The sequence below is a fragment of the Psammomys obesus genome, unplaced genomic scaffold (genome assembly GCF_907164565.1).
Source record: "Psammomys obesus unplaced genomic scaffold, mPsaObe1.curated_primary_1811, whole genome shotgun sequence".
In the NCBI taxonomy this organism is placed as follows: domain Eukaryota; kingdom Metazoa; phylum Chordata; class Mammalia; order Rodentia; family Muridae; genus Psammomys; species Psammomys obesus.
The window spans coordinates 12,292,441-12,304,834 of NW_026591872.1; the positions used below are offsets into that span (position 1 = coordinate 12,292,441).

At 38.0% G+C, this 12,394-nt stretch overlaps 1 protein-coding gene across 1 annotated transcript in view; it reads right to left on the minus strand.

Moving 5' to 3' along the window:
• The window catches only part of Smarca1 (SWI/SNF related, matrix associated, actin dependent regulator of chromatin, subfamily a, member 1), an 85,343-nt gene extending 76,066 nt beyond the window's left edge, over window positions 1-9,277 (minus strand). The window contains exon 1 of the mRNA XM_055612169.1: window positions 9,170-9,277. Within this exon, the coding sequence (XP_055468144.1) occupies window positions 9,170-9,277 (108 nt within the window). The remainder of the gene's footprint in view (window positions 1-9,169) is intronic.
• Between the last annotated feature and the right edge of the window lie 3,117 nt (window positions 9,278-12,394).

The window sequence follows — 12,394 nt, forward strand, 5'->3', positions numbered from 1 at the left end:
TTTTTTTGTGTGAACATGTGCTCCATATTCCAAAAGAAGAATCTAGGAATTGATTGAGGTGTGGTGGGGGTGTGTGGATAGAACATATTTATTTGTACTTTGGCAATTTCCCATATATGTATAATGTGATCCTTTTTTTTTTTTTTGAGACAGCATGGCTGAAAGTACATTCAAGTATACAAATCTGAGTGAAAAGGTTGATGCTTAGTCAATAGACTTTGCCACAGGATTCATGTAAATATTGGTCTTTGGCTTATGGCAACAGCTGCTATTTACAGAGCATGTACACTCCTATTTGTGAATCTGCCTAGAATTCATTATCTGTAGACTTTGTTCTCACCTCCCTTATGATTATCAACACCCTGCTCTAGCAGCTTCTACTTCAACCAAATATGAACTTCTGTTTTGAAATGGGGTTGGAGAAAAAGAAAAAATGTTTCTAAACCTAACCTTGCCTCCAATACTAGATGCCTATTTTGGAAGATATGAACATCATAGAAGTTGTGCAGTTATTACTTCGACAGAGTCAGACATGACATGTCCAATAGCTACCAAAATGTATGTTTACTCATGGTATTCAATTGTTTCACAAAATTCATAAAGGCTTCTTCAAGGGCTTGATGTATCTGAAATTTGTCATGGGAGCCACATAGTAGCTTCAAACCACATCATTATCTTTAAAAGATATTACACAGAATTGTGGTCACAGTATCTTGTTTGCAGCTATGATACCAGTCTGCTTGAGTCAGCAATCTTTCTCATCTTTCTTTTTTAATTTGTGGTAGTTGCATTTTTTAAAGCCATATATTCTCGGTGCTGATGTTGTTGAGGAAAAACTAACAGTCATATTAAATAGACACTTCTTAATCATCTAATACTGCATCAGATGGTATGCTATACTCTGGTGTTTCCAATAAATTACCCAAACAATAATGATTCTCTGGATAGTTACTACTGAGAGGGGTAAACCCTAATGGGAACAACTTAGATATTCAAGAAGGGGTTAGAAAACAATTATAAAGCACATTCATAAATGTAATATTAGACAAACATTAAGAATGAATATGTGTGTGGGGGGGAGCAGAGAGATAGTTCAGCAGTTTAAAACACTGCTGCTCTTGCAGAGCACAGTACCCACATGGTGGCTCACCAGCACCTATAACTCCAGTTCTAAGGGATCTGATGCCCTCTGCTGGTAATTCTTGGGATTGCATGTATATGGTGCACAGACATGCAGGCAAAACACCCTAACACATAAAATAAAAACGAATAAATCAAAAACAAAATTTTGAAAGAATGATTATGCAAATAGACATTTATTGACTCTGAAATATGCTCTTAATATACAGTTGGATGTAAAGGAAAGTCAAGAATAGTAATTTCTCATTTTAGAAAAAAAGGAAAGAAAGAATTTATGTAAACAGTGGAAAGCTCCAGGTATTACCAGTAGTTGCACCAATGTGATAGGATTATTGGGAACAGTTTTTTTTTTTCTTTTCTATTATATCTACTTTTTCTTTCCTTAGTGAAGCTGCTTCTTTATGTAGGTAATAAAGAAAATAGCAAAGAATAAAAAGCAAAACATTGCTTGAAGGTAGAAGTATGGGCTAGTAGAATAAGTCAAAAACTAGAAAGGAAAATGGGAGTGTGATAACATACACCAATAATCATGAGAAAGAGGCTAGAAGTTGGAGAAATTAGGGCCAGCCTGGGTTACATAGTGAGATAAAACAAAAACAATACCGTTTTATCCTAAAGAAACAATGTGTCTCAGCATCTGCTTTGATACATTTCTAGGTAGTCTTTCAGAGGCCCTCAGTAGTAGGCTCTTGTCCTGTTACTTGTTTTCTCCTTCTTCCAATGTCCTTCCCTTTTGTCTTTCTAAGTGGGATTGATCTTCTTACTCGGGGACCTCCTTCTTGTTTATCTTCCTTAGGTGTACAGATTTTAGTATGTTTATTCTATCTTACAGGTCTAGTATCCACTTCCAAGTGAGTATATACTATGTGTGTCTTTCTGCTTCTGGGATACCTCACACAGGATATTTCAAAGCAGATGCTGAGACTCATAGCCAAACTTTGGGCAGAGTGCAGGGAATCTTATGAAAGAAGGGGAAGATAGTAACACCTGGAGAGGACAGGAGCTCCAGAAGGAGAGCAACAGAATCAAAATATCTGGGGTGTTTTCTGAGACTGATACTCCAACCAAGGCACATTCATGGATAGAACCGAAAACCCCTGCTCAGATGTAGCCCATGGCAGCTCAGTATCCAAGTGGGCTCCCTAGTAATGAGAACAGGGACTGTCTCTGACATGAACGCAGTGGCTGGCTCTTTGACCAACCCCCTGAAGGAGGAGCAGCCTTGCCAGGAAACAGAGAAGAACATTGCAGCCAGTCCTGATGAGACCTGAGAAGCTAGGGTAGGATTGGAGGGGAGGTGGACCTCCCCTATCAGTGGACTTGGAGAGGGACATGGGAGGAGATGAGAGAGGGAGGGTGGGATTGGGAGGGGATGGGGGGGTTACAGCTGGGATGCAAAGCGAAGAAAATGTAATTAATGTAAAAAAATAAAATTTTAATTAAAAAATAATTAAAAATGGAAAAAAGAAACAATGTGGCAATAATGTATAAAGTAACAGAAGCAATATGTTATTTTACTGGTTACAATAATGTGAACTGGGTAAGGAACTGCTATTAACTGTGAACATTTTAAGTTGTATGTATATAAAGCTATATGTATAAAATTTTCTACTTTTAGAAATTATCGTGTAAAACCTAAGTCAGGAAAAAGATACATCAAATTTTTATGTAATTTCCAATCCTGGTGTTTGATCCATCTATAATACCCTAAGATGTAAAACATGCTAAATTACATGATCAGGGTTTATTAAAGACATAATATCATACATGGTAAAAATTATTACTGGGAGAGTAGTGGCCTGCTTTCACACTACAGTTCTAAGAGCTTAGGTTAAAATCCTACTCAGCGATTTAATCTCTCTGGCCTCAAACTTATATCTGTAAAACAAATATGATAATATGTAATTTAAAGTGGTTAATGAAGATACAACATAAAATGGATGAAAATATTTTTTAAATGAATGAAAAACATTTTGGATGGTATTGGTTTATAAAATGCAGTCATCGAATGCTAATTAACAATAAGACAAAACTGAAGGCAACACTTCAAGCTTCGAACTGAGCCAAGGATATATAATAACAATAATAATAATAATAAACTGGCTGGAAGTCAGCCCTGAACTGTTATCAAGTTAAGTAGGTATATTATTATTTGTACAAGTCAGAAATTTCGTGTAACAGCACTTTTCTAAAAGCAAGTTCCCTAGAACGTCAGTAAATTAGGCAAAGGAGAGTCAAAACACTTCCCAACTTAGACTGACACTTACCTAAATGCAGGGAGCATGTCCAATTCATCTTTAAAAAGAACATAGTTTGTGTATGACAGTATAACTTAAATATCACATACTATAGTAGAATGATTCACTTTTTGAAAATGACATAGGAATGTGTAGTCCAAGAACTGATTGTGTGGCTATATTGGGTCCTTCACTCTCCATACATACATTTGGACTTCTAGGTTGGCTTTTCATCTTTTTCTCTTCTCCCTTTTATCTTGTCCTAGGTGCCTAGTTTTACCAGGTGTCACATACAAAACAATACATGGTTCAATTATTCCGGCATCATCCCTAGTTTCTACTACTTATAACTCACTGAAATACAGTTTGATTTTACTTTGAGTTCAAATTCTATCTTTAACTTGAATGGATGTTTTCCATGGTAGATGTGTTGCTATCTGTAATGACAAGTTACCACAACGGTTTGTTTCAGGTTTCATGGTACCTTTTAATGTGGGTCATTCATTTTCTAGAGAGCTAGGACATGGTGCTTTGGAATATCTTCAGTCATCTACCAGTATGATTCTTGCTCATTTAAAGATTACTTCAGATCTGCTACTGCATCCCCTAAATACTGTATGCTATAGATTTCTCTCTGGCACTATGTCCTTGTACAGAGTCTATTGAGTACAATCCAGACCATGCCATTTGTCCCAATGAATATTCATATTCACATTCTTAAATGACACATCAAATGTATTCATCCTCTTCGCTCTTGAAAAAAAAATACAGAACTTGGAAACTGCAGCTTCTGGGACACAAAATCCAAATTCAGAGCCTGGGAACAACAAAAAGAAAGAGCCATGCATATATCATTTTCATGGCTCCTTCACAGTATCGGTTATTTTTCTGCTGTTTTGAGAAAATATAATGAGCAATTTTAGAAGGAAGAGTTTAATTTGGCTTACAGTTCCAGAGTGATAAGAATCTATCATGGTGGGTAGGCATGGCAGCAAGTTTAAGACTTGGTAGCTGCAAAGGGAAGCAGAAGAGCTCACATCTTTATTTTTTAAATTAATTAATTCAATTTATATCTCAGTCATAGGTCCCTCCCTCCTCTCCTTCCAGTCCCACCCATCCTCCTGCATCCTTCCTCCCCTTATTTCTTCATAATAGGGAAGCCGCCCTCTACCCAGACACCCCAGCTCATCTATTTACATGAGGACTGACTTTACCTTCCTCCCCTGTGGCCTTGTAGAGCAGTCTCATCAAAGGAAAGTGATCAAAAAGCAGGTAACATAGTCAATGTCAGAGATGTCCCCCACTCCTCTGACTATTAGGCCCTCATGAAGCTTAAGATACCCAATGAGTATTTATAAGTAGAGGATCTAGGTTCAGACCATGCATTGTCCTTGGTTGGTGCTTCAGACTCCATAGGCCCCTCTGGGCCATGGTTAACTGGCTCTGATGGTCCTTGTTCTCACCCTTCCACCATTACCTGTCTATTCTATTTCCCCTTCTGATTGATATTTACTCGTCCTCCATGGGGTCTTCCTTGTTACTTATCTTTGTGGGGTTTGTACATTGTAGTATGTCTATCCTGTACTATGGAAACAAACTAGATGTCCCTAAACCAAAGAATAGATAAAGTGCTTGTGGCACATATATACAATGAAATACTACTCAACCATTAAAAACAAAAAAAAAAGTCATGAAATTTGCAGGCAAATGGATGGAACTAGAAAAAATCATCCTGAGTGAGGTAACACAGACCCATAAAGACATACATGGTATGTACTCACTTATAAGTAGATTTTAGTCATATAGTATAGGATAAAGAAGTCACATTTTTAAACACAAGCACAATGCAAAGAAAGTAAATTAGAAGTGCTGTGAGAACATAAACACTCAAAGCTTGCCCCACCCCCACCTGTCACATACTTTATCCAGCAAGACCACACCCCCTAAACTGTCCCAAGCATTCCCTCCAACTGGAAACCAAATATTCAAATTACTGAGCCTATGTGGAACATTTCTCATTCAAATCACCACATTCCACTTTCTAGACCCAATAGACTCATGGCTGTATCATAATGTAAAATGTACTTAATCCATCTTTAAAAATACCCACAGTCTTTCTCAGTCTAAACACTATTTAAAGTCCAAAATCTTTTCTGATACACAAGGCAATCTCTTAATGTAACACACTGTAAAATCCCCAAAAGCAAATTACATATCTCCAACATGTCTTAGTCATTGTTCTATTACTGTGAAGAGACACTATGACCACAACAACTCCTATAAAGGAAAGCATTTAATTGGAGTTAGCTTATAGTTCAGAGGCTTGATCCATTGTTATCATGGCAAGAAACATGGTGGCATGCAAGCAGACATGGTGCTAGAAAAGTAGCTGAGAGTTTTCCATCTGGATTGATAGATAGAAGAGAGAGACACTAGGCCTGGCTTGAGCATTTTAAACTCCAAAGCCTACCACTAGTAACATACTTCCTCCAACAAAACACACCTACTCCTACAAAGCCACACCTACTAAAATTGCCACTCTTTGGCAACCAACCATTCAAATCTATGATCCTATGGGGGGCCATTCTTATTCAAACCACCACACAACATATGATGGCACAGAATATGTGTTATCATTTCGAAAAGGAAGAATGGAAGCATAGTAAAGGAAATCTGGACCAAAGCGAGATCCAAACCCATCAGGGCAAACAGCAAAACCTGTAGACTCATATCCATTATCAATGGGCTTCGACGACTCCACTCCTCCTACAACTCTCTTGGGATGATTTCACTCTATGTAACATTGGTTGATATCCCATAGCTCTGGCATCTGGTTAACTTTATCGTCTCCACTGCAACCCAGGCTTCACTTTAACAGCTTCACACAATGACCTCCTGAACTTAACACAGGGAGGGACTACCCTGCTATACAAAGCCAGGCACTGGAAGCCCTTTGAAATTGGGAATATAAACAGATATTTTATAAGCATTTACTTCTCAAAGGGTGACTATAAAGTGTTGAAAAATGGTGGCTGAGTAGAGATAAGAATGAGCAGAGGCTATTACATGCTCCTTTGTTCTACAACATGATAAAAAACAAAACTTGAAGAGTTCCAAGAAATTTTATAAAATGTACAAAGAGTCATTGTTATACAGAAGAGGTAGTATTCCTTTCCAGCTGAACAGTATTAGGAGAAGAAAGACAAAGAAGAAGACCCTATTAAGGTGAGCATTGAAGAACTGAGGGTTCCATCAGGTAAAATAACAGAGGAGATGGAGGACAGATATAGCTAAATTAATGCTGACTTTGAAGTAAGGAATGTGTGTTCAAAAAATGAGACTTCATTTTGCTATTTGTTTTGATATTTAACACCTTTAGGGAAACTCTAAGTCATTTATCTTTTTCTGTATGAAATTTTTAACAGATCCCTATAAAAATACTGTGTGTTTCACAGATGCTTATGGAAATGCTACTGTGTGGGTTACTTAGTGCTTACTGTACTTCCATAAGCAATAGAGACTACATTCTAGACTTCAAACAGCCCAAATCGAGATAGTATTTCTTTCCAAAGGCACCACTCTTCCTGAGAACAATGATTAGGATATCCTCATAAAATTCAGCCAATTCATTATTTGGGAATTCTTTCAGTCATTTCCTACTTTGACTCAATCAAATTTAGAATCTATCTTGTCCCTTTTTCAGAACACTCAGTGATTTTGAACTCCAGAGTTTCTTTAACAAGACTGAAACACTAGTTGGAGAGTAGGGGATGAGCTCATTTCTTGAGTTCTGGCTATATTTTTCATAGATCTTCCCTGGGGTGTACAGTTAACCACACAGCTGCCATCTATTAAGGAAGTCATCCTTCTTACCAGCCTCTAAGGGCCGGGCCCCTAATGCTTCCTAGTGCAGTTTCATCCCATCATTCCTACAAGACCTCCATGTTTTGTTTCTCTTCTCTTCCTATGTGTGTTCTTATCACTTCTTTGGCTTTTGTTTGTTGCACCTAGAGAGATAGAAGTGAGGGATGTAACATGTATTTATCAGCAGGAACTCTTCCCAAATATGTTTCTTATACCCCAGACTGAGACTTAAAATGAACACCAAGGATAGGTTCTTCCTCCCTCCATGACACCTGCACTGAGACCAGTCTTGTACTACACTTGTACTGCATCAATAAACCCACAAAGTGGTTGCACTCTGGCAGTCTTCACAGATCATCTTACTATATTGATCGCTGTGTTGATTAAATATTACTTACCCTTCCAGCATTCACAAACAGAAACTGTTTTCAAAACTGTCATTTTGTGAGAACAAAACTGAAGGGAAGATTGCCTGGGAAACGAAGAGAGTGAGCTAGTGGCGATACAAGAGAGGGTAGTGAGCAAGGAGACTAAATGAGAACAAAGTATAATAATAACACATTTGTATGAAAATGTCACAATGAAACCCTTTACTTTGTATGCTACCTTTAAAAACTAGTAATAAAATGTCTGACATTTAGAATTCATAACTAACGCCCCTTAGCAGTGATTTCTGTTGGTATATTGACCTTATACAGTTAAATTTTACCCAGTCACTGGGTTAAATTCCTGTCTCAAGCATCTGAGTCACCTTTGTTAAAAGATAAAAATTATGGTAAGGATAATAAAAGTCTGTCTCCTCCCCTAAAAAATCTGTCCAATTCTTGAATTCCATTCTTATAAAAAAAAAAACACAGGGCCTTTTCTGAGACTGACACTCAACCAAGGACCATCTATAGATATAACATAGAACTTCTGCTCGGATGTGGCCCGTGGTAGCTCAGTAACCAAGTAGTTTTCCAAAGTAAGGGGAACAAGGACTATTTCTAACAGGATCTCAAGGGCAGGCTCTTTGTCCCCCCCCCCCAGGGGAGGAGCAGTCCTGTTAGGCCACAGAGGAGGACTTTGCAGCCAGCCCTGAAGGTACCTGATAAAACAGGGTCAGATGAAAGGGGAGGAGGTCCTCCCCTATCAGTGGACTTGGAAAGGGGCAGGGAGGAGACCAGGGAGGGAGTTGGGGATTGGGAGGGAATGAGGGAGCGGGATACAGCTGGGACACAGAGTTAACAAATTGTAACTAAAAAGAAAAATAAAAAAAAAAATTTAAAAATCAAAATAAAAAAAATAAAATAAAATAAACTGACTTGCATATTTTGATATTTTTTTGTGTTTACACATGAAATCAGAGATTTTAATTTTTCAAAAGTGGCTAATTTTATTCCCAATAAATGAGTCACCAATTTGAAATTTAGGGTTCTTTTCTTTAGGCTTTCCAAAGTACTCAAAAAAATTTTTGAATCTAAGAATTTTATTTTGAATCTAAGAATTTTGATCAGCTTATGGGTTTGATGAGTATCATCTTGACAATTTGTACATGTTTTATCAGTTTATACTCTGTATTTCAACATCACCATCTGTGATTCTTTGGAAAGATATTGAGAATTTTATGACCCTTTTGTAATTTAATTTTCTGTAAAGTGTTGTTTTTTGTTTGGCGGGGTCCTGAAGTTCAGTTTCTGGATGAAGAACAGGGTTCCATCTCTCTCAGGGGAAGCTAGAGCACTTTAGAGAAAGGCCTGATTGCACTAGGCCATAGTACTTTTTTCCATAGAGTGTTACAGTTTGGCTCTTTTAGCGCCAGGTCTCTGGTAGCAATGGAAACTCCAGTGTTCCAAAACCTATGGTGATACCAAAGTGTTACAGCTCTTGGTTAAGCAGCTGTGCTAAGCATGGCAGAGTTGTAGGCAAAAGCCCATGCTTGTTCAGACCCAGATCTTGTGAGACCCAGGCCTGGGGGCCCAGGCCCAGCTGGCTGGAGGGCAGATCCAGTGAAACATGGCCTGCAGGGGGATGAATGATGAATGGCAGGTGGTCATGGTGGCTGATGCTATCACCCAGCATGCACCCCCAGCATGTTTATTTGAAATCAGGCATTTATAAACCTTGGGCAGTGGGATGGATTTCAAGGGTGAATGTGTTTGATTCTTTGGGGTCATGTAGTGGTAGTGGGTCTTATTTTCCATGAAGTAGCATGAACCTATCACAAGAAGGAGAACATAGTACTTAATTATCCTAAGGGTGAGGGGAAAATCTTCAAGTATAGTTGAAGATCACTGCTGAAGACTAAGACCCTCAGCAGGGTGGGTCATTTCTAGGAATTTCCAGATGCTTGCTAGAACTGTTTCTTTATCAGGGAAGGGTCTGACCTATAATCTGCCCTGAGGGCTATATGACACTCCTTATAAGACCTGGGGTCACCCAGATCCTGGGAGACTTTTAGAAGCCCTCTGAGAAAAGGGAGTCTATCATAATAGTACAAGTACAAATAAATAGTTATCCAGAGATGACTGACTTCAACCTTATCCAGCAGAGCCCCACAATAAAGGTCAAAACTAAGCTAGTAGTGTTCAAGCAAATAACCAACTAAAGACCAGCTTCTTGCTGCCTCTAACTACTACACATGTTCAATTTCAAAGGCAAGATGGCTAAATTGAATTTAATTAAAATTGAATTCAATTAAAGTCTATAAAGAATAGTCTTAACCTGTATCTCTGAAAAGACATTTTTGGGGACTGTGGATGAATCTCAGTGGAAGAACACTGGCCTAGCATGTGTAAGTCCCAAAGTTTTTCCTTATTTAATTGAAGAAAAATATATTTAAAAGTCATGTATGGTGATTCACATCTGTAATCCCAGCAGGTGGTGGTGTTGTGAGGTTGAGGCAGGAGGATTGCTGTGATTTTGAGACCAGCCTGCTCTATATAGTGAGTTTTTAAGACAGCCTGAATGAGAGATCCTGTCTCAAAAACAAAACAGAACAAAACAAAAGCCAGGGCTGATGAGGTGGCTCAGAGTGTAAATGTACCTGCTATCAAACTTGACAACCTAACTACACTTCCTGGGATACACATGCAGAAAGGAAATAACTGACTCCCGTAAATTTTCCTCTGCTGACCACACATGTCACACACATGTCATACACACATGCACACACACACACTCAAATATAATTTTAAAATTACAAGAAAAAATTCAATCAACCAACTAACAAAAATGCAATGAAGACAGATCCTTGGATCCTAGAAAGACAGGTTGATTCTGTGTTGTTTCAATTAGCTTTCTTTAGCTTCTGTGAGAAGGCAAGTAGGTCTGGGTAATGCCTGACTGTGGGATTCAATATGTGCAAAGAAAAGCCAAAGACATGATCAAAAGACAAAAACGATGTATACAGGAAATGGAGAACTTAGCCAGGAGAGGAGGAAATGCCAAATGGGAGATGAAGCTTAGGGAAAAAGGAAGGTCTGGAGGACATTATATGCCAAAGGAGGCTAGTTTGTTGGGCCTCTCACCATTTCTCTAGAGTATACATAACCTCAGGTAATAAACCTTTCTCAGTCCAAATTCTACACAAAAGGAAAACATATAGAAAAAAATGCCTAACTAGAGGTACATCACAGAAATGTAAAACAGAAACATGTAAATAAGAATGAGCTCTTTATGCAGTTCTGTATGGAAAGCAATACCAACCTCTGTATGTGAAAAGCAAGGCTTTTTCTATAGTGGTAATTTAAAAATCAATGAATCATTTATGTCGTGGTTCTGCCTGCCTTCCAGCCTCTAGCTGCTGACTCATCTACATGCAATCTTCCCTCCTGGCCTCATCTGTGTCAGGCAGGCCTGTTTTTGACTTCACAGAGCCTAAACACTCTGACTTGTGAAGCTCCAGCCAGTATCAAATTACACATATTAAAATGCATCCTGTCCTGAATTAAACATTTATATTTTGCTATAAATTTTTGAAAGGGCTTTTGTGATTTTGTTTGTAAAATTGTACGTGCATGACTAATTTAATTTATGATGGCTGTGATTTCTCCTATAATAATTATGCAGGCTTGGGAAGGACGGAGGTCCGACCTAAAAACAGTTTTCAGATATCATGGGCTTCAGGGCTAGGAGCCATGTTCAAGCATGGGTTGAACACTCTGTGGTAGAACATTAAACCAGCATAAGCAAGCCAAAAAACACTGCAAAACAAAATACAATGGGTTTTGGAAAAAATTAACAGTTTATATACTTGACAGAACATATTATCTTGTAGCTACTTGACTATGAATTATTTTATTTTTGTTTACTGCTTTCATTAGTATTTTTAGCTTTAAGATCTTAAAGATGTAAATTTTGTTTTTTCAGTTCTATAGACTGAATCCAGGGTATCTCAGTTGTTACTCAATAGCTCTGCCACTGAGGTACATCCGTGTCCAAGATCTCAAGTTGTCATTTTGTCTCTGAAAATCCTGAGAGTTCTAATAGACACTGTGTGCTAGATAAAAGGTACACACTGAGCACTCAATCACACTGGGATGCTAGTGAGATTTATGTTTCCTTAAACATACATTTACTTGAACTTTGTTCCATGACCATTTAACTTTTTATGGAATGCTCACACTTCTAGGCAAGTGTTTCACCACTGAGCTACATCCCAAGCCTTTGAGTGTCATTTATATGCAGCCATCACTACCTTTATGGAAGACTTATCTTTTAGTGTCCTAACATCAATATGCTTCTGTTTCTATACAATCCCTTAATTTTCAATTAATACAATGAAGAGTTACCTCAAAAATCACTATCTGGTAGACTCTATTTTAAGTGCAGGTGTTACTATAAACTGGGAGGAAACAGAATCTTGCCTTTTCTCCAAAGGTGGTTCCTCCATATCCACTTGGACCCTTGTCCTTCCAAATTACTGACAGAATTTGCATGGGTTCTTGCAGCCTATTTAATCTAACATGTGCTGGTTCCTTTCCCTTTGCTTTAAAGTGCCTTCTGGCTCTGTCAAAATCCTGTTTTACACTTCTAGGTAAGTTAATTATTTTTCTTTTTTTTTTTTACTTTTAAAACTCTTTTTTTTAATTGAATTTTTATTTTTTATATTAATTACAGTTTATTCACTTTGTATCCCAGCTGTAGTTCCCCTCTCTCATTCCCTCGCAGTC